Source organism: Gouania willdenowi, chromosome 10 (genome assembly GCF_900634775.1).
Source record: "Gouania willdenowi chromosome 10, fGouWil2.1, whole genome shotgun sequence".
NCBI lineage: Eukaryota > Metazoa > Chordata > Actinopteri > Blenniiformes > Gobiesocidae > Gouania > Gouania willdenowi.
Window position 1 is genome coordinate 22,033,390 of NC_041053.1, and position 20,538 is coordinate 22,053,927.

General features: G+C 38.7%; 1 protein-coding gene across 1 annotated transcript in view; it reads left to right on the forward strand.

Moving 5' to 3' along the window:
* Positions 1-468: 468 nt before the first annotated feature.
* The window catches only part of unc5a (unc-5 netrin receptor A), a 166,417-nt gene continuing 146,347 nt past the window's right edge, over positions 469-20,538 (forward strand). Inside the window, exon 1 of the mRNA XM_028459108.1 lies at positions 469-1,005. Coding sequence (XP_028314909.1) covers positions 912-1,005 — 94 coding nt within the window. The 5' untranslated portion in view covers positions 469-911. The remainder of the gene's footprint in view (positions 1,006-20,538) is intronic.

The following is a 20,538-nucleotide window of genomic DNA, read 5'->3' on the forward strand; positions in this document are numbered from 1 at the left end:
GTCACCCACAGAAAATGAGGAAAAGCTATCTGCAACATAAGTCACATCCTGGTCTGAGTTGGCTGACAGGTGGAGCCTCTCATGGGAGTGCTAATCCTCACACACACAGTACACACGCAAACCAGAAGCGTACTTAACTGAAACTCGATGCCATACAGATGTGATGTGTGGATCTGTATGCAAAGCACTGATGTGAATCCTATATCCTGCAGGGTTGAATGTTAAATCCATCATTTCCATGTAAGACAGAGGATATGAAAAGCACTGTTGTAGTCATTGAGGTAGAAGTAATTTACATGTTTACGTGCACAGGCACAGTGTGGTGGTTAGTGAAGTTTATTCCAGACATTTCCCACGTGGGGTAGGACATCAGCAGCATTGTGCGCGCGCTCACCAGGGCGCTCCGTTCCCGCTGAGCAGGCGGAGTCCGCTCCTGGTTTTAGCAGCCTGTGCCTCCTCTGACTCTCAGCTCTCCAGCATTGCTGTGCCAGCAGATGCTTTTTTTCCCCGACACCGATTCTTACCGTTTTTTCACATTTGGAGAAGCTATTCTTTTGTGCCAAGTGGAAGGAAACAGCACAAACTGCTTTCCTGCTCCAGCTGAGTGACACGGGGCAGAGTTTGTGAGGCGGATAACATCAGTTTTTCGTCACTGAGGGGCTACAGCAGCAGAGGGAGGCAGCAGTTTGCTTTACCACTACCACACCTGCGTGGATGCGTTGTTCTGAGCAACGAAGACGCACGATCTGGATGCTGATGGCCACGATACGGCAGCAGGATATGTGCTAAGGAAACAGACTTGGGGCGTTGTATAAAAGCAAGGCGTGAAGTGCTGCAAAGGACAGTGAAACGACCCGGCGTGCACGACCCCCTGCCTTTTAAAACTTAAGTGATTAAAAGCACCACTAAAAATGCCCTCACTTCAGGGCCCCTTTGTCCACTGCAGGCTCGGCTCTGCGCTCCTTGTGCTCCGGTTCCTCTTTGCTGGCTTTACCTGCGCTGATGGTAAGTGCAATCATTTTGTTAACGAGGCTGTGTGTTCATTAAAAAACACGTTGTTGGCTTTTTTTTTTTTTTGTCCCGTGTGTGATGGTGTGGAGGCTTTTATCCGTGGAGAGGCTGCATGGGGCGCGTGGCGCACGTTGTTGGCGCGGTCGTTATTGTCTATAATTTGCCCAACAGTGACACACTTCAATCAGCCAAGGTTAGACTCCATTAGGTTGATCATGTAGCTTCTCACACATGCACTACTGTGCAAAACTTAAACACACATTTAATGTCATTTTACACCTGATTTTTGGTCATTTTTACGCATCCCGAAGTTTTCCCTGGGTTTGCATTTTTTTTTTTTTCTTTCTTTTTCTGTTTTATAGAAGTTGGAGCCACTCACAAGCCAACAACTCCACAAACGTAACATTGAGATGATCAAACCCAAGTCTCAACATGTCCCTGTGTGATATCTGTGCCAGCAAACCCGTAGAAAAGGATGCGCGCGCTGCACGTCGGAATCGGTCAACTCCACGTTTCCCTCGCGCCAGCAGCGGCCGTTCCTGCTGCATTGGCAGGATAGTGACAGCTTTACTGAGTTGGTAGACGACCTACTCACACTGATGAGTTACATTTTATGATGGAGCCTCGTGGCCCCGACGCTCCTGACTGCATGCAAATGCGCACTGATGAGCAAAAACAACCAGCAACTGAGAGGAGAGGCGACAGTGACAAATAAAGGAATTTCACCTTGAAGGAAAAAAAAAAAGTCACACATTCACTGTCTTTGTTTAAAAAATAAAATAAAATTATACACGTGTGAGGGAGTTTCATGTAAAAGTACCTCAATGAAAGCACCATTTCTAATCTGCCTCTATATATTTACTCACTGAAAGTGACTTGTGTGTATATATATATATATATATCAAAAATCTTATTGTTTCCTAGGTATTAACCTTGATCAGAAGGAAAAAAATGCTAAAGTTGGTGTAACTGTTCCCCCTTGAAGTGATGGATTAAGAGATCTGGTCCCTCGCATTAATTAGTGCTTGATTATGAATGTATTAGGATTAAACAAACAGTCATGCTCCAGGGACCTCATACATCAAGCTCAGTGAGCAGGAGCATGTTGGTATTTACCAGTCACTTTATGATGCATGTAGGAAATCATGTATTTTGAATGGGTTGTACGGGTGGTTTAGTATTGTGGTTTCATTGTGTGTGTGTGTGTGTGTGTGTGTGTGTGTGTGTGTACATCCTTGGTGTTGTGTCGTGCTATTTTCCCAGTCCTGTCAGTGTGGTTTCCTCTTGTGCACTTGGTTTTCTCTCGCAGAGCAAAGACCTGCATCTGCAGGTCGATTTCTTGAGTGTAAATTCCCAAAGGTGCGATGTGTTTTCTTTGTTCACTTTGAGATAGACTGAGGCTTTGCTTTTAGTGTTTCCCCTGCTTGCCACTCAATGCATGCCAGTGTTACATACAGTACGAGCTTTCCCCATAAACACTTAAAATGATAATCAAGTTTAGGAAAAAAAAAAATATATACTTTTTGGAAACTCTAATGTTCAGTCAGTGAGCATCCTTTTAAGCCTAAAGTACAGCTTTGTGCTGACTTTTAGCAACAAAAGTTGGGCCAACAAATGATGGGGCGCTCATTTTGTAGCCGATTGTCTTCACATCAGACTGGGTTCAGCTTCAGCTGAGATCAGTCAAACTGCCCTCTTTAGAGACTCAGTTTGCTGACTCAGGGTTCATCAATATCAAAACAGACTTGTCTTTTTTCCCCCTTGAGGGGACTCAATGCAGTAATAAAGGTAGTCCTGTCAATCTGAATTTTAAGCTTATTGAGCACTTTTCCTTACTCTGCATGTAAATGAACAGGCAGGTCAGCATCCCTTTAGCTTCCAGCTAAGGAACAAAGAAAGAATCTGATTTTTCTATGGGTGCGACGGGTTTACATTTCTCGGTATTCAGAATTAGCGGGTGCATATATACAGTATATGTGTGTGTGAGTGTGTGTTTATTTGTGTGGGAGGGTGTTGAATTAACATGTACAGTATGTGTTTCAGTTGTGTGTTTGTGTTGTATCTGGTGATTCTGTTTCTGTTGCTTACAATATATTCAAACCCTGGTGTGCTGCCTATTGTTTTCCTACTGTTACTTATTCTATTAAAGAAAAACAAAAAACACACTTAGAAAGCAAAAAAAATCCCTTTAAAATGTAGGAATTTGTTTTCTCCATTCCTGCTGAGAGCGTTGCCAAGCAGTCGTGGTGTGGTTCAGCGAGGGAGGCTGGGATTCGGTGTAAGCCACCTTCACTTGTGTCACCACAGTGCAATATCCAGCGGGTGTAATCCTTTGATGATGCAAGGAGGTGGCCTTCAATGACAAGAAGTAGAAATGTATTGCATGTTTGTAATTTGTAAGATTACTGGTTTAGTAATTTATGACGTTTGTTTTCCAGACATGCCTCATCATTTTAATGTGAATCATCCTTTAGTTGTCTTTCTCACAGCTAGATTAGTGTTTTCTCATTGGCTCAATAAGGAAAAGTGGTGAGGAGTCCAAAGGCTTGAATCAACATAATTTATTGGGGGAAATTGCCTTCTGGTCTAAGAATTTTAAACACCCTCAGTTTTCCTCCAATAACTAATGTATGTTCGATGATAGTGCCCTTATTTGCAATGTGAGTTCTTACTCTTTTTTAAAGAGGTTTGCTCCCTCTAGTCATTGCTGATTAATTCCAAAAAACAACACTGGCGGTTGGAATTTTCAGAAAATTAATTTATTTTCCTTTGCTGATTCTCCCAAAATAAATTTGAATGAGGTATAAATTCAGAACACGTGACAAAGCAATTACTGAAAATAATATTTTTTCTCTTTCCTTTGCAACAAAAAAAAAAACAAACTTTCTTGGACAGCATAAAAAAAGCTTTTATGGGCATTTTTTGGAATATTTGTGGAATGTTTTTCTTATGAGAATACAGATGGGTTATGGTAATCTTTTACAAACCCTATCCTGCAAAGTAATGTATTTGGTTTGAGTTGCTTGTGATTAATGAAGGCACAGATAATAGTTCAGAATAAATGAGAAAAAGGTAAACAGTGCATGTCAACACAGGTCAGTGTTAAACAGCCGAGGAGCACACTCGATTCGGTGACAAATGCGCAGGCACGTTATCTTTCAGGGGGGAACGTCGCTGCACTTATCATTTGCAAATGGCCTTCTTGAGAAGTAGAGGAAGGACACGAGTGTTGGCGAGGACACATGGAGGATGAACCTTGCAGAGAGGAGGAGCTGGGGTGTTATTTTCTGCAGTCAGTGCAGAGGTCCCGCAAAGGCACTACATCTCTGTCAAACGCTGCCCTTTAGTTTCAATTACCCCATTTCTATGATTCGGGACTATGTGAGAGCGCTTAGGGGTTGAAGTTGCATTGGTCGCCTCTTGAAATGCACTATCTGTGCCGCTACATATCTGCAGCATAAATATGACCTCTCACCTCTGATGTGGGGGAGATTAGCCCATGTCTCCAAGGAAACCTGGACAATAATTCATAGAAGGTCAGAGCATCTGACAATGCATCAGCAAAAGGGAAGGTGGCTTCAATCTGTGGCGCTACAAGCCAAATATATCCAAGGCCCTGTGATGAAATTATGAGGACCGGAGTCTTTAGTGGTTTCCTTTGGGAATGAAATAAGTATTCTTTCCCACGCACACGCACACACCACACGCACAAACTTCCACCAGCTTGACTGAAATTTTTAGTTTCCCAACAACTGAGCCGGCATCATTGCAAATCTGAGTGCGACTGTCAGCGAGTCGGTGCGCGCTGCATTTACAGCCCAGTGACACTATTATAGTTGGTGATCATTTATGATAAAGGAAAGCGTCTGCACCCGGATTCGCTCACAGGAACTTATGGTTCCACTTTTAAGACTGATGTGTTTCAGGATATAGTCGAGACGGAGGATTTGAGGAAGCGCATATTGGCACAAACACTGTTGTCCATAACAACGAAGCTTTGGTGTCCAACAGAGGAAACAGAAGTTTTGTCAAAATGTGTGTGTGTGACAGCTGAAGAGTTTAGGTTTGTGTATGTTTGTGCTTCAGTTAGACTGTTTTAGAGAGAGATGCCAAAACAGAATTTTGATTTGCATTAATGAGTGAATTTATTATGTTACTTAAGATGGGCATTACAAAATAAGGCTCACACAAATGGAATTATTGTTGCAAAATTTTCCAGTTCCTTTTGAGAAAAGATTCAGTTTTAGAACAAACAAATTTTAGGCAAAAATAAATGTTTAAATCTGAGATTTGAATGTAATTTTTCAGTGATCCCTTCACTTTAAAATTGCTGGTCAATGAAAAGTGTTCCGTAAAAACAGATTTAATATTATTATTATTAATAATAATAATAATAATAATAATAATAATAATAATAACAAGACATTTTATTTGAATGTAAGCACTTTTCTTGATACCAAGGACATTCTTCTTTACACAACGATAAGTATTCACTTAACTGACAAAATATTATTATCATTCAGCCACACTACACTGAGGTATTTGTAGTGATGACAGCTTTGATCAGTCATCTGAGATCCCATTTGCAAACTCACATCCCACAATCACTTTAAAATTGGTGCGATTTCAAACGGCTGTCATAAGAGATTATTCTTCACCGTGACCACCACAGGGAAAACAATACCATCAAAACCTGAGCTGGTGTGTATGTTGCATCTGTGTTTTATCAACCGTTCTTACACCTTCTATAGACATTGCCTTAGAGAGCCGTTATTGTCTGATCATGCTTCCCACTAGAGCTGGGTATCACCAGTTACCTCACGATAAGATAGATTGCAATATTTTTGCCCACGATATTATCACGATACAGCGATTCTGAGATAATTGATATAATTTAATCCACGATACATTATGATATCTGTGTCACTGAAGAAATTCAGAATTTATTGACTGCAATTAATCCATTTCACAAGAATTACAAAACATTGTCATTCAATTTCACATGAATGCCAGCCAAGTAAAACAAAGTGTATACTGCACACGCACAGTGTAAATTTAAAAATATCCACTCCTCACCGTACTGTGTTTGTACTGCATTATCTCTGTGTATCATATATATATATAATATTTTCGGCATGTCTTTTGTGTTGCAATTTAAAAAAATAAATAAATAAAAATGTATATTTGGCCCCAGTGAATCTATAACGTATCTCTAATATATCGTCGTATGGATATTTTGACACACCCCTGCTTCCCACTGTGTTTATTTTCAGGAAGCATGGATGGTTCACTGTGTGTCTGTTGGCATTGTACAGGAATACAGTGCCATGTTAGGTGAGGTTTTTAGTTCTATCCTGTTCTGTTCTTCAGGGGATCGATACTGCTCTCTTAATGGTTAATTGGCCATCAGTCACAGTCGAAGGCAGTGCTTAAAAACCCAGAGGTGTCTTGGTTGCAGCTCATAATAAGAGCTTGTCCAGTCCTCTGGGTCCTCTCTTGGCCTTTACTTTAGGCCGGGAGGAAGCTGGGTGTGCCGATCTGAATGCAATATGGAAAGCCATAGATTAATAGTTCCTTAGCACGGCCACAAGGGAGCAATGTGAAAGCTACTCTCTCTTCATCACACAGAACTGAGGGAAGAGTTCAAACATCAATTTGAAAGTTTGTTATGATATTTTTTTTTTTAATGTGAATTGCATTTGAAGGTTTTTAGAGTTTAATTTCAGGGTTAAAGCATTTAATGTGATATGTGGTAAAGTTTAAACACCTCTCTGTTTAGCTCTGAAAAGCCTTGTTAAAAGTTTTAGTTTCAGATTAAGGAATACAATTGGAGTAGCTATTGCCTGGTAATTACGTGTAAATACTGTTTTTGGTTTTCCTCAAATGGTAGTGGCTCCTCAAACATAACAGAATTAAAGTAAATGTAGGCAACAAAATGAGATTTAGGTTTTGGTGATTTTGATCACAACAAAATGAAAGCTTGGTTACAGATTTTTTGGCAGATTGTTATAATTCACGTATTTATCTACTTGGGAAAGTCACAAATACAGGTGTAAACTCTTCAGCACCAAGTGTAGATGTATTTATGTCTGTTTTCTTTAACATTAGGTCTTCTAGTACTGATAACGCTTGACCTGTAGCCCGACTTTAAATAACTTGAGGTAAAATTAATCGTATTTTGTTTTATTGAGTAAATAACTCACTATTTAGATTTCTTATTATCTGAATTCCCCCTTCTTTCTTTAAATTTGCTAATTAATGACACTTAAATCTGGAACATGCCTCCAGCCAATTGTATTGCTCATTGTTATACTTTCCCCTATTTAGTGTGGCATGTAAAACACATAATTAGAAATCACCTAAGGCTACCTAGACAGTCCTGCTGTCTGTTGATTGGCAAGGGTATGTGGGTATGTGAGAGAGGTCTGGCTTGGCCTGAGCCTGAATTTGTCATCTTGAAGTGATTTTGTTGACAAGACAGGAGGCACAGTGACCTTTCCTAATTATGTGTGTGTGTCCAGGCACCGATGCCTTAGGCAAACATTTCAACTGAGTCAACAGCTCTGACTTTTGGAGCATTCAACCCCCGACAGCATATTGTATAATGTAAGGTCAGGCTATGCTGGTTTTAGCAGTGTGCTTGTTAATAATGCAACATTGATACATCATTACCAACGTCATTTGTGTCACCTTTTGCTTTAGATTTTTTTTCTTTTGTAATTGTAACACACAGGGAAGCTGTTTTGCATCTGTATTTTGCATTTCTACCTTGAAAACTGTCTTAAATATACCCTAAAATCAATTATCTACCATGCATGCGAGATGATTCCGACATAATATGAACTGTTTATGATGCACCCTATAGCGTAATAAGAGCAGCTTTTCTGATCTGGGAGCCTCTGTGTTATTGTTTTCTCCCACACAAACCGTTTCCTGTTGTAAAACGAGGTCTGAACATTACACATTCAAAGCTTGAAGCCAAGCAGCCGAATTTCTTGGCAAGGCCATCAGAAACGCAAGCTTCTTAGAAAACAAATGCAAAGTCCTTACTTTTAACAGAATTAATCGTGACAACACAGCTATACTGTTCAGGCTAGACTACTTGCTTTTATTTTTTTTTACACCACAATCTATTCTTTATTGTGTCTTCTGTAGATGTAAATGTCCACTGACACAACACAATCATGTCCCATTAAACTCACATTTGAATTGTGTTTAATTATTTATTTTTCAGCAATTACATTTGAAATGATAGAGAATAGAACAGCTCTTGCATTGTTTCTATTCTGTTAATTAGCTGCTGAGTTACCCTCCTACGCATGAGACAGAATATATGTGGACAGTTTGCTGGAAGATAAGAAACAAAACCTTCAGAAGAATATAAAAAGGCAGCGGCTAACCATACAGTTGCCATATCAATATACCGACATTCTATCTGTACGCAGCGCCCCTCATTGGCCAGTTTAGGTCACGTGATAGGTCAGTCATTGGCCAGTTTTGGTCGCAAGTCTAAACCTTACCCTAAACCTAACCCTAAAAATTGTTGCAATATTGGGTTATAACCCAATCCTAACCCTAAGACGCTACGTACTTGTACTTTGGTAACCGTACCAATAGCACCAGGGGTTGTTCCTAAGGCAACCGTACAAATAGACATAAAAAACATATAAAAAAATATTTAAAAAAAAAAGAAAACCTGGACCAGGCAAAGGGAAGCTATGGTGTCATGGACATTTTTTTTCCTCAATGAGATTAAAGTCATTGTAATTTTGATGGGAAAGAAATGATGTGTAATAATATCTAAATCAGGTATATTCGATCCCTCTGAACTCGCTGTCACTTAATATGTGAGAGATTAAAACAAATCTAAAACCTTCAGAGATCTGCACTTAAATGTTAATGGAACTTCATAAATGTTAGAGCACAAAACTGAGGATGAAGGTTGGATGCTTTTAAAGTGCACTCCTAATATCTAAAACACAAAAATTCTTTCTCCATTCTGCAAACATTCATTGTATTATTATTTAACTGGCCGGAGGCTTTTTTTTTTTTAAACAAGATGACATTTCTTCAATACAGAGCTTATTGGTTTAAAATGGTGTGGCCAGCATGCAGTTATACATTGATACAGTCCATAAAGGGTGTATATTATTTAGGACCTCTGTTAAAAAGACTTAATGATGTCACCATAGCACTTGATTTACAGCGTGCAAGGCTACTTCAGCTGCATTGAATGTTAGATAATGCCTACATTGTTTATGGACCTAAAGTGCTTTTATGGCTCATTGGCTTTAATTTTGGCACTTTTTCATTTGGCATCTGCCATTACTCAACAGATCAGCAAAAAAAAAAAAAAGAGCAACTCTAACAAAGTAAACTCCGTTAGTTCTCTTGAATAATTACCCTAACACGCATTTGATGCATGCAGACATCTGGTGACCAATAAACAGGAATACAGGGCGTCATTGTGGCTGTCACATAAAAAATATCATTGTGTGTCCAATCCCTAGCAGTGACTATATGTATGCTGGCCAAGACTACCATGTTAATAACTCTTCCAGTGACTTTGTACATCCTTTTATTTGTAAGAAAAATGGTTACATTCATTGTTTCATCGTTCATAAGGTAAAGGGGTTCCAGAGAGGTATTTATCCCTGTTACTTCAGGGCTGACGGTCTAATTGGCGTGATGCTGATCTTTACCATCTTTGAAAAGATGTGAATTTTTATGAATTACTTTATTACGTTTCAGAACAGTGGTTCTCCACCTTGGGGTCAGGACTCCATTTGAGGTCGCGAGACACTGGGAGAGGTTCGCCAGATGCCTTCGAGAAACTAGGAATTTGAGCCCATTTTGCTTCTTTTTACCCTTTTTCTGCAACTACACCAAACTTGTCATATTGTAAACCTTTTTCATCACATAGCATTTTTGCTACATTACACCCATTTCTGCCACTTTTCTATGAAATTTCAATGCATTTTCTGGATATTTTTTCCACTTCCAAGAATATGTCGACACTTATAAACCTTTTCCAACACTTTGTCGTGTATGTTTACCCAATATTCTAAATTTTAACCCCTTTTTGTCATATTTCATGCTTTTTTATTTAAGCACATTCATGATTTGTCATGCCCATTGTTTGACAGTTTAAACTGATTGTTCCTACTTTTTGAATTACATTAGCCCAATCCTCCTTCCCTCCATTTCTGCCACTTTTAAGCTAATATTGACACTTCAATAATAACATTTTTCCTACTTTTTTCTATCAGTTTTTGACTAATCTAATTTATGACTTTTAGCTCATTTATGCGGTTTTTAAAATCCCATTTCCCCTTTTCATGATTTTTGGTCACTTTAAGGTTACCCGTTTTGTTTCTGATTAAAACAAGGATTTACATCTTTAAGATGACTATACACTATGGAGCAAATGATAATAAAGTGGATATTATTCAAATCAATAAATAAATGTGGTTATCACAGATTCAGATAACATCCATCCATCATTTTGCTGACTTCATAGATGGGTCCCAAAAAGCTCTCCCCTTTATTCCCCCTCATAGATGACCATTTGGCCAGTCGGATTTGTGAAATCTTGTCCCACGATGTATGTACACTTTTTCTTTTTTTTTTTTTTTCACTGCTGCATGTCCAAACAGCTCAGTGGGGATATTTATGACTTACAGATACCTAGAGGGTTGGATTTCACAGTTTCAATTTCAAATGTTGTCTCCTGTGTCTGCAGTAGTACTATGTTCAAACGGGGGGTAAAAAAAACATCAGCTTGACTCTCTGTGTGGTCAGAAGCTAGCGCAGGTCACTATAACAAAAATCCTTCATCTTGACTGGAGCAAATCTCAGGAAACACCCAAAAGTTTATTATTACACAAGTCATTATCACAGATGTCGGAACTATGACAAAAAACTACCTCCATACATTTATTATTACACTCAAATGTTTTTTGGAGCGTATGTTTTTTAAGTCGTTGTCTCTGTGATTGGTCTGGGATGCTGGACACCAGGGGGCTCTACTGAACTAAACTTTCCTAATCTCGACAAGACATGACAACTTTATAAAGGCACATTAATCCTCAATGAGCTCCATATACTTCCTCTTTTTCTCCTGGGAAGAGTCTGTTTTAGGTTGGGCATTCTGAGGGCGTCATTACCTTCTTGTTTCTTTATTAGCATCTAATGAGGAAACTGGAGGAAATAAATGAATTACAGCGTAAGGAGAGCAATTTAAGGAGGGAACAAAGAAAGGATGTTAAAGGAAAGTGTTTTCTCCCACCCAACACCCTGTTACTTAGCTTGCTTTTTTATGTGCAGGGTTTATTAGATCTTTGTGCATATCAACCTGCCTGAAGGTAGAAAACATTACCTCTAATGTAGTTTATAGATACTGTAAGTGTAAGCTGTTATTCTTACGTACATCAGCACGATATTTGATCTGGTTTTTTGTACATGCTTATCTTGTACAGAGGGACAGGGGTTGTTGGAGTCTCTTCAAGATGGCTAAGGGTGCAAGGCAAGGCATGGTTCAGTCATTCTGGATAGGATATCACTATTAAAGGGTGGCCTACCTGTTGTGAATTTTAATTGCAAGCTGTATCAAAAGATGATGTAATACAAAAGCCTTAGTTGCGTGAATTTCCTAAAAGTTCTTGTGGAAGCAGCCAGGAGTAGATAAAACATGGTGGTTTCACACTGGTAGAGTCATTGGGTCGCTGTTATTGACTGTACTGGTGGCTGCGCCAACTAGTACTTCTCTTGTGGGTTTTCCTCCCCAAAATGTCTTCAATGTCCTCCCAGTCTTGTCCCCCGGTAAGTCCACTCTCTCCACTGCTCATTTGTGTCTTGCAGGACGATCTCCGTAATAGTGGCACTGACTTCTGGTTGTGGATATTCCGTTTCGCAAACAATAGCTCACAATAAGAGTTTCATACACATCAGCAGTAAGTCCAACACGCCCTTGTGCTGTATGTAGCAATAAATAAAACAATATTAATGAAAATGTAGAAAAAAAAGCACTGCAAAAAACGTAATAATAAGGAAAATAAACAAATCAGGTGGAACCTAATGCAAAAACTGCACCAGATCACAATTGGCCAAACATGGCTGGTCCTCTTGGACTTTATTTGAAAGTGGAAAATGTGTGTTTACAAAAAATGCACAGTTTTACCCTCCTGATGATGTGTTGTTGCAATAGTAATTCTAGTTTATTAGTAAAAACGTTTTTGTTGTATACATGACTAATACAGGTACCTTTTAATGCACCACAGTAGGGGTGGGGCAAAAAAATCTATTCACATAAGAATCGTGATTCTAATCATCATTCTGAATCGATTCATAAAGTTCAAACTTTTTTTTACTTTGCAACATAAAAGACAAAAGACAGGTACAAACAACAATGTGATAACCTGACAGCATACACCCAGAAAACAATGGGATGAAGAGAGGAAAAATTCATATTAATAACGAAATAAGAGGCTGAGGGGCCCAACCCAACAGACACGAGGGGGCCACGGTACCCACCTCCCCCCAGGCCCCCTCCAAGAAAGAAAGAAATGTTTCTGTTTGAGTCTGTCAGTTAGGGGTGTCCCGGTCTGATATCAGCCAGAAAACTAATATGGGATGTTATTGGACAGCATCTAAAATCTCAGATATATATTATATTATATTATATTTATTCAATTGTAGAATACTGTCGATCAGGGGTTCTCAACTGGTCTCATCCTGGGACCCACATTTTGTCCTTGAGTCCCACTTTTTTTTTTTTTGTAGAATTCAACCAACCAAATTTAGTTTTTCAAAAATAGCTGTTGAAAACACACATATAATCTTTTTTAAAACATAAATCTATATGTTTTCCTGTGCAACATGCATTTCACAGCATGCCTGTCAAAATAAAAGTTTCTTTCAAATTAAAAGACAAGTCCAACATGAGACAATAAATGTTGATTTTTGACCAGCTGTCTGCGACCCACCAAGTACAGGTCCGTGACCCAATTTTGGGTCCCGACCCACCAGTTGAGAATCACTGCTGTAGATGTTATGTTGAAGGTTAAAATGTATGTAACCAATTGGTTCATAATAAATGGCTTAGTTTTTCTCATCCCAATTGTTGCTGACTATTGTTCTCTGTTTGAGTGACATCACGCCTTTTCTAACATTCCACGCTACAAAATAAGTAATAAAAGTATGTATGATTGTTGCTGATATCGTATCAGATCGGTATCGGCCAATGCTCAAGGCTGCAATATCGGTATCATATTGAAAGTGAAAAAGTTGTATCGGGACATCCCTACTGTCTGTAACAGGGTGACCTTTCCCATGGTTGCTGCCATTCCTTCATGGGAATTTCAAGTATTGTCATTATTCTTCATCGTTTTTTCCTTTTCCCTAAATTGTTGCGGCTGCAGCCCTGCCCACATCCCTGATAACTGTCCCTAAAGTGCCACTGTGAGAACTGTGAAATCGGATGGTCCATAAATAGCTATTTAAAATTAGATTTCTGTATTTTTAAATGGATGGATTAATTTCAGACGGAATCATCACAAAGCGAAATGCCATTGGGCTTATTTAGTAATTTCTTGGAAAGTGAATATATTGCCTTCTTTACTCACATCATAGCTAAATGAACTTTTTTGGCTGAGTCAGAGTGTTGTTGACTATGTCATTGTTAATACAGCATCGGTTTCCTCCTTGGATTATCCCTATTTATTTTCACGCAGAAACGTTTCTGTGAAATCCTAAGCTTTACACAGAATAGCTGAGTAATCATTTTTGAGAAGATCATTTGCCTCTCAAGAAAAAGTCTTTTATCTTTGTGCACTCGGTTACAGAAGTCTTCAAGTCCCCGTCCAGATTTGTAAGGGAGGATTTCTCTAGGCTGTGTTCAAAAGATCAAGATGAAATTGTGAAACAACCAGACCCATTTTTTATTTTATTTTTTTTAAAAATGACCTCTGTACTTGGATCTCTCAAAGGCGCCTTTCTCTCGCCTCAGCAGCCTTCAGCTTTCATTTTTATATGGCTTCTCTTACCTCTCAAACTCCATTACATTAATCGACGTTGTAACGTTGCTCTGCTCGTTCATTAGAGGCCTGACTGCGAATCATTTGGGTATATGTTTTTTTTTTTTTTCGCTCCATCGTGCCACCTTCATCTGTGTAAAACTGTAGCTCACTCTACCCTTAGTTTTATACTGAGCTGAACAATCATTCAGTTGGAATTAAAAAGTACATGGAATGGAATTTTCCTGGCTTAAAGCAAACTTTCACATTTTCAGGCAAGTGAACTTATTATTCCTGTTATGCTGATTTCACAATTTACCACTTTTATAAACTGGTTGACTGATGTTTAAATAATTACCAAGGATGAAGATATTATATTCAGTCAGTCATCAATGACGAATTTGCTTACAACTTTGATAAAGCAAGTGGAAACGGTTGTAGACTATTCTGTGTGTAAATTTATGCTACAACCTTATTTTATACTAGTATTTTTAAGTTGACTGGTAACATTTTATGAATGATCTCCTTTAGACATGTATTCTTGTATTTATTTACACTCTAGCAAATGAAAAATGAAGGCAAAGCGATGGTTACATTATATTTTTTTAAGAAGTGATACAAACCCCTATTGTTCTAAATATTTAAAGTAAAAGTACTAAATATCTAATAGGAACTCTGTGAAAGACAAAAAACATATGTTTTCACAATTCAACACGTCTGTTTAGCAGTTTTTTAAGAGCAACACATTTTAGTTCCATTGTATCTACTTACTTTAGCTCCTTCTGTCTGAATTCTTTTCAAATGTGTGCTTTAGTCAATCAATCAATCAATCAATCAATCAATCTTTATTTGTATAGCGCCAAATCATAACCAATGGTATCTCAAGGCACTTTACAGTAGAGCAGTCTTAAGGACGGACTCTTCATTTTATGGATACACACATATGCATATATACGTATATACACATACATATGTATCCCACACCCAACATGAATTCATCATGGCGGCAAGGAAAACCTTCTGTTAAGCAGCAGGAACCTTGTGTGGATCCCATTCCTATGATGAACAGCCATCCACGTTATGCTGTGTTGGGTGTGTGCAGAGAAAAGGGTGGAGACAGAGCCGCTGAGACTCTGTAACTCCACACTGAGGATCCCACGGACCTGCAAGACAAAAGCCAGAAGGAGTACAGGAGCAAACACACAAGGGAGTAAGCAGACATAGAGGGAGTGTTTGAAAGAGGAATGGGACCCTCTCCGGTCCCTCTCTAACCTAAATGACCTCTCTCTTAACGCCCTCTCCAACCTCTCTCCAACCGAGCATGCCAGACCCCCCCCCCCCGGCAGTCTATGCCTATTGCATCTTAATTATGAGCTATGAGCTGGTTCCTAACTAAAAGCTTTATCAAAGAGGAATGTTTTGAGCCTAACCTTAAAGGTAGAGAGGGTGTCTGCCCCCCGAACCGTGGTTGGTAGATGGTTCCAGAGAAGTGGGGCCTGATAACTGAAAGCTCTTCCTCCTATACTACTTTTAGAGATGAATGGAACAACGAGTAGTCCAGCATTTTGAGAGCGTAGTGTTCTGGGGGGATTGTATGGCACTACAAGCTCCTTGAGATAGACTGGTGCCTGTCCATTTAGGGCTTTATAAGTGAGAAGAAGAATCTTGAATTCTATTCTATATTTTATGGGAAGCCAATGCAGAGAGGCTAATACAGGAGTAATGTGATCTCTTCTCCTAGTTTTAGTCAGTACACGTGCTGCAGCATTTTGAACCAGCTGAAGTGTCTTAAGCGACTTGCTCGGGCAGCCTGCTAAAAGAGAATTGGCAGCCTGCTAAAAGAGAATTTTTAGTGACAGCTTCCATTAAAAGCAGAGATCAGTTCTTCATATTTAAACTAATCTTCACTTTACCACATTCATGCGGAATTATTCCCAGATATTAGATGCATGTGTTGCTTGAGAATCATTATATTGTTAAACGTCAGGGATGTTCTCCCAGTATAGAACCCCCAATAAATTACTGAATTTAACTATAGTTCCACGATACCCACGGTACCCCGCAGTGCCAAATTGTAACGGTTCCTATTATACTAGAAATTCTACACAACAGTACTACCATGGATGACCATACTACTGGTGCTAGTTTCCGCTACATAGCGGCTGTCTCTACTCTCCTAACGGCTTCTCACTGCACAGTCTAAGCTCACTGCACGCTACTTGAAAACACACCAACATGGCAACCGGACTCCACAGCTGCTGAATGATTGGCTGTTTGCCTGTTACTGGTGACGTCCTGAGATATGTTAGGCTGTTTCCGCACATTGGGTCCGCCCGTCTGTTTGCTGATTATCTGATTAGCTGAATTAACTCCATGAAGACAGCTCCGCTTCAATAAAAACTCGCTTCAAAACAAACAACAAGCTGAAGTTCTGTCTCGCCTGGACGCGTGCACGGCTTACAGTCACAAACTCGTGACAACACATGGCAGAAGCACAGGGCTCGAGCGGTGAGTCTGCCGCCGTGGCGTCGTCATCAGTGGCATCACTAATTTTGCTCAAAAAAACAAACTCCAAAAGTCCCATTTGGAACTATTTTGGCTTTAAACGAGTCAGACAGTAAAGCAATAGGAGATCCACTGTACAGGCGCTGTCACCAGCTATGGGAGCCACGGGCTCAGAGCGATCTTTATATATATATATACAATGGTCAAACAGTGTTTACAAATTATATACATACAAAGGAGGGATCACATCTAATCTCAAAACACCAGTGACGTCACCCAGAAAATGCATACAAATGTAGTTTTCTCAGGGAATCAGTTCCTGTTTATTGTATTTTATCTTTTATGGTTTATTATGTTGGTTTTATTCCCAAATAGATTTTTTTTTTTTTTTTAAAGACAATGGATTTGTTGTCCTAAGTTGATTATTTATATTAGTTAAACCTAAATTGACATGCAAAGGAAATGAATTTCAACCATATAATTTCTAACTTTATTTATTAGTTGTTTCTTTTATTGCTTATATGCTTTTATTGATGTACTCTTATCATGCACAAATCAACACTATCAGTAATTATTAAGTATTTCTAACTTGTACAAATACATTGCAGTTCATAAAAATAATAATAAAAAAAGGCTTCAGTATCGCGATATTACCCGGAACCGTGACACTTTGTCTGGTATAGTATCATGGTTACTCATTTTGGTATTGTGACAACTCTAAATTTAACAATACTTGTAAATTAAAATATTCTTTGTGTCGGCTCTAATATGTTGGGTTTGTTTGAGCTTATGTTGTGATGCTGGACATCAAAGCATGAGCATTTCACACACTCATATAATTTGACCATTCTGCAGCATATTCGTTTTTAGGCCATTTTCTTACTTTGAATTCCTCACTCTCTTCTCAACACATGGTGCCCAACTGTGAAAATTATTTGAATTGCCAGAAGGTGTTTGATTTGCGCTGAGTCTGAGTTATCAGCTCCAAACATGCCATGTAGCTTCTCTCTTATCGTCGTGCCCAGCCGTTTGCACAGTATCTGTATGTTTTTTAGCCGAGCCCTAAATGTGATGACAATAGTAATGAAGCAGCCACAAAGGCAAAATACTGTCATTTGCAGCAAAATGTAAGCCTCTCCCAATGCTTGCCTGAATGTTTCATGGACGGCTAACTAGTAGCTAGTTGATACAGCAGTCATGGGCGTTGGCCACCCACCCTGACCCCCTGTCATACCTTTACCTCTATACTTTTCACATTTCTAGAACAAAGGTAAATCCGTAGAGTTGAGGGCATGTTGTGCCCAAGTGAAGGGGTATGTGTGACACTCCGATGGCTCGAGGGCACTTCCTTGACCAGAAGAGTTGTTCACTGTCAGTAAACATCACTGTCTTCTTCCCCGCTAATGGCATTTCAAGACTGTGCTACGAGGAACAAAGACTGGTCGTATGAGATGGTGAGGAAAAAATAGAGTGACCCCATTAGGGCTAGAGGGTGTGGTTTCTTACAGTGGCTGCAGACGTACAGACATCTCTTGACAGATCGGAACTGAGGAACAGTAATTGAGTGATGTGCTTCAGTTAGACCTGCTGTTCCTACCAAAGGAAAAGGAAGTGACTGTATAATAAGAAGGGGAAAGATAGCAGGGGTGAGTATTGGCAAGGATGTTGCAATATGATACGTATCACGTTACTTGGGTCACAATTGAGTATAATCGCGATATTGCGATATTCTACCCAGTTAATATCAAAATTAAACGTAGAGATGAAAAATGAAGTTGCTGTGTATGTTTATCAGAAGATATTGATCATTCAGAGGACAAATTGAGTCAAAACTATTTGTTTCAAAACATCCTATTTATTATTTATTATTAGTGTTTTTGCACATTTTCACTGAAAAAAAGAAAATGTAGTGTTACACACTGTCATCATAAAATCAAGTGCATCAAGTAACCATTGCAACACATTGAAAGCATTGTATCCACTGAAATATTGCACAAATACACACAAATATTGATTAAAAAAAAAAAAGCATTTAATTTTTTTTTTTAATTAAAAAAAAATAAATAAAAAATTTAAATTAAACAATCTATTTAACATCAGCACCCAAAAAATTGCGGTATATTGTGAAATCGACTCCTAATAGATATAGGTACATGTATTGTTATTCTTGTGAAACTACTTAATAAAAGTAGGAACCTTACTATTGTCTTTATTTTTTTTAAGAAAACAACAGAAGTGTTTACTAGTGTAGTTTCTAACAAGTAATTTAAAGCAGAAAAGTGTAAAGAAGGATAGAAAAACACTTTATTAGGCAAGGGGTCTTTAATTATTAATTTAACTCGTTGTTAACACAAGCACTCGTCCTTCTATTGCCTGAGCAACAAAGTAACATGACAATCAATATTAATGACTTCATTAGTTTAGTTTATTATACGTCTTTATTAACACGAGCTTAGAAATGCCACAGTGCCATATTAAAGTGTACTTGAAAAGCACATTTTTGAAAACGATGACCAGTTGAAATAAACCACCCTCTCATGCTTGCGTCACACATCTATTAATGGAAACTCACAAAATGCAGATTGGCAGTCCTCGAGGAGAACATTTTTAAAGGCTCACTTTTATCTGAAGATGAACTGAATCATGAAAAGTCCTGATCGGAAGCAGTATTCACATTGTGTAGTTACATTTTGCAGTGACATGCTGAAATCTTTGCATAGGAGTATTAAATAGCCTGAAATATAAGCTTCAAACATTTCTAATTCTGTTATTTTGGCAGCTTCCTGTCCTTTCGCCCTTCTATTGTATTATCTGTTGTCAATCTCAGTATCAAGTTTACTAAATGAAAAAAACAAGCAAACTGTCCAATACTGCTTCATTAGAAGAAATTTCTGGACTCTTAAATGACACACACATATGCATGAATGGCATTAATATGCTGCTGGTTGTCAGTCGCCACAGGAAGTACTCAAAATCAACCACCTTTGTTACAAGCTGACACTTTCATTGAGTTCTGGTGTAGCATTTTTATTTATAGAGCTAATTGAGCTTTTCTTTTTAATGGTCCATTATTGAAACTCATTGTTAATCAAACTATTGAAGTTATTGTGTGCAAAGCCAAAGCGCTTTATCTGGCATGATACTGCAAAGCAATGCAAGAGTACAGTACATTGCATTGCATCATGTTGCATTTAATTTTTGCTTGACACATTAAGTCAAAACAGGAGAGCCAAATTAGCCTGAAAATGCAAACCCTCCCAGTGTCAGGATAGAAATCACTGAAGTTCTCTTGCCATGTGCAAAGCCAGTGCCGTGACAGAAGTCACAGCATCATTTAAAGATGCAGTCCGCAACTCTCAGATCCCTCTCTCATCCTCCCTCCCCGCTGCTCTCCCTCAGAGGAGCTAACAAGCTAACGTTAGCCAGACAGCAACATCACAGTAATATAACATGCACTGTTAAAAGTATATTACTGCAGCGCTTCTCTCTCTCTATGTGCACACACCTCAGCAGCAGCAGCAACACAGTGTCACAGCAGCCCACACAGAGGCTGCTGCTGCACGCGAATGAACAACACATGCACCACAGAGTTCTAATGTATCAATTATAAATCAAACATAATGTAAATCAAGCAGCAGTAATTACCTTTCAAGCAGAAAAGTTGCTAATTCCATGTTCTACTCCTCCAGACCATACACTGTAAAAAAGACCTGTGAGCAACAGCTGTCCGACAGCCCATCAAACACAATCCTGGCTCTGATTAGTAATTTTTTATTGTGTTGCATTCTGGCAATCTGCCAAAGGCATCAGGAGCAGCAGTGGAGACTCAATGAGTCTGTTTTTTTCACACAAACTACTAGTTTGATGTAAAGCTGTCCTTAAATAGTGACAGCTTTAGCAAATATAACAAATAGTTACTTTTATAAGAGTTACATACTGCACCTTTAAGGTTATCTGAAAAGCTATCTATATATTTCCAAAAACAAATTGTCATTTAAAAAAGAGCAGG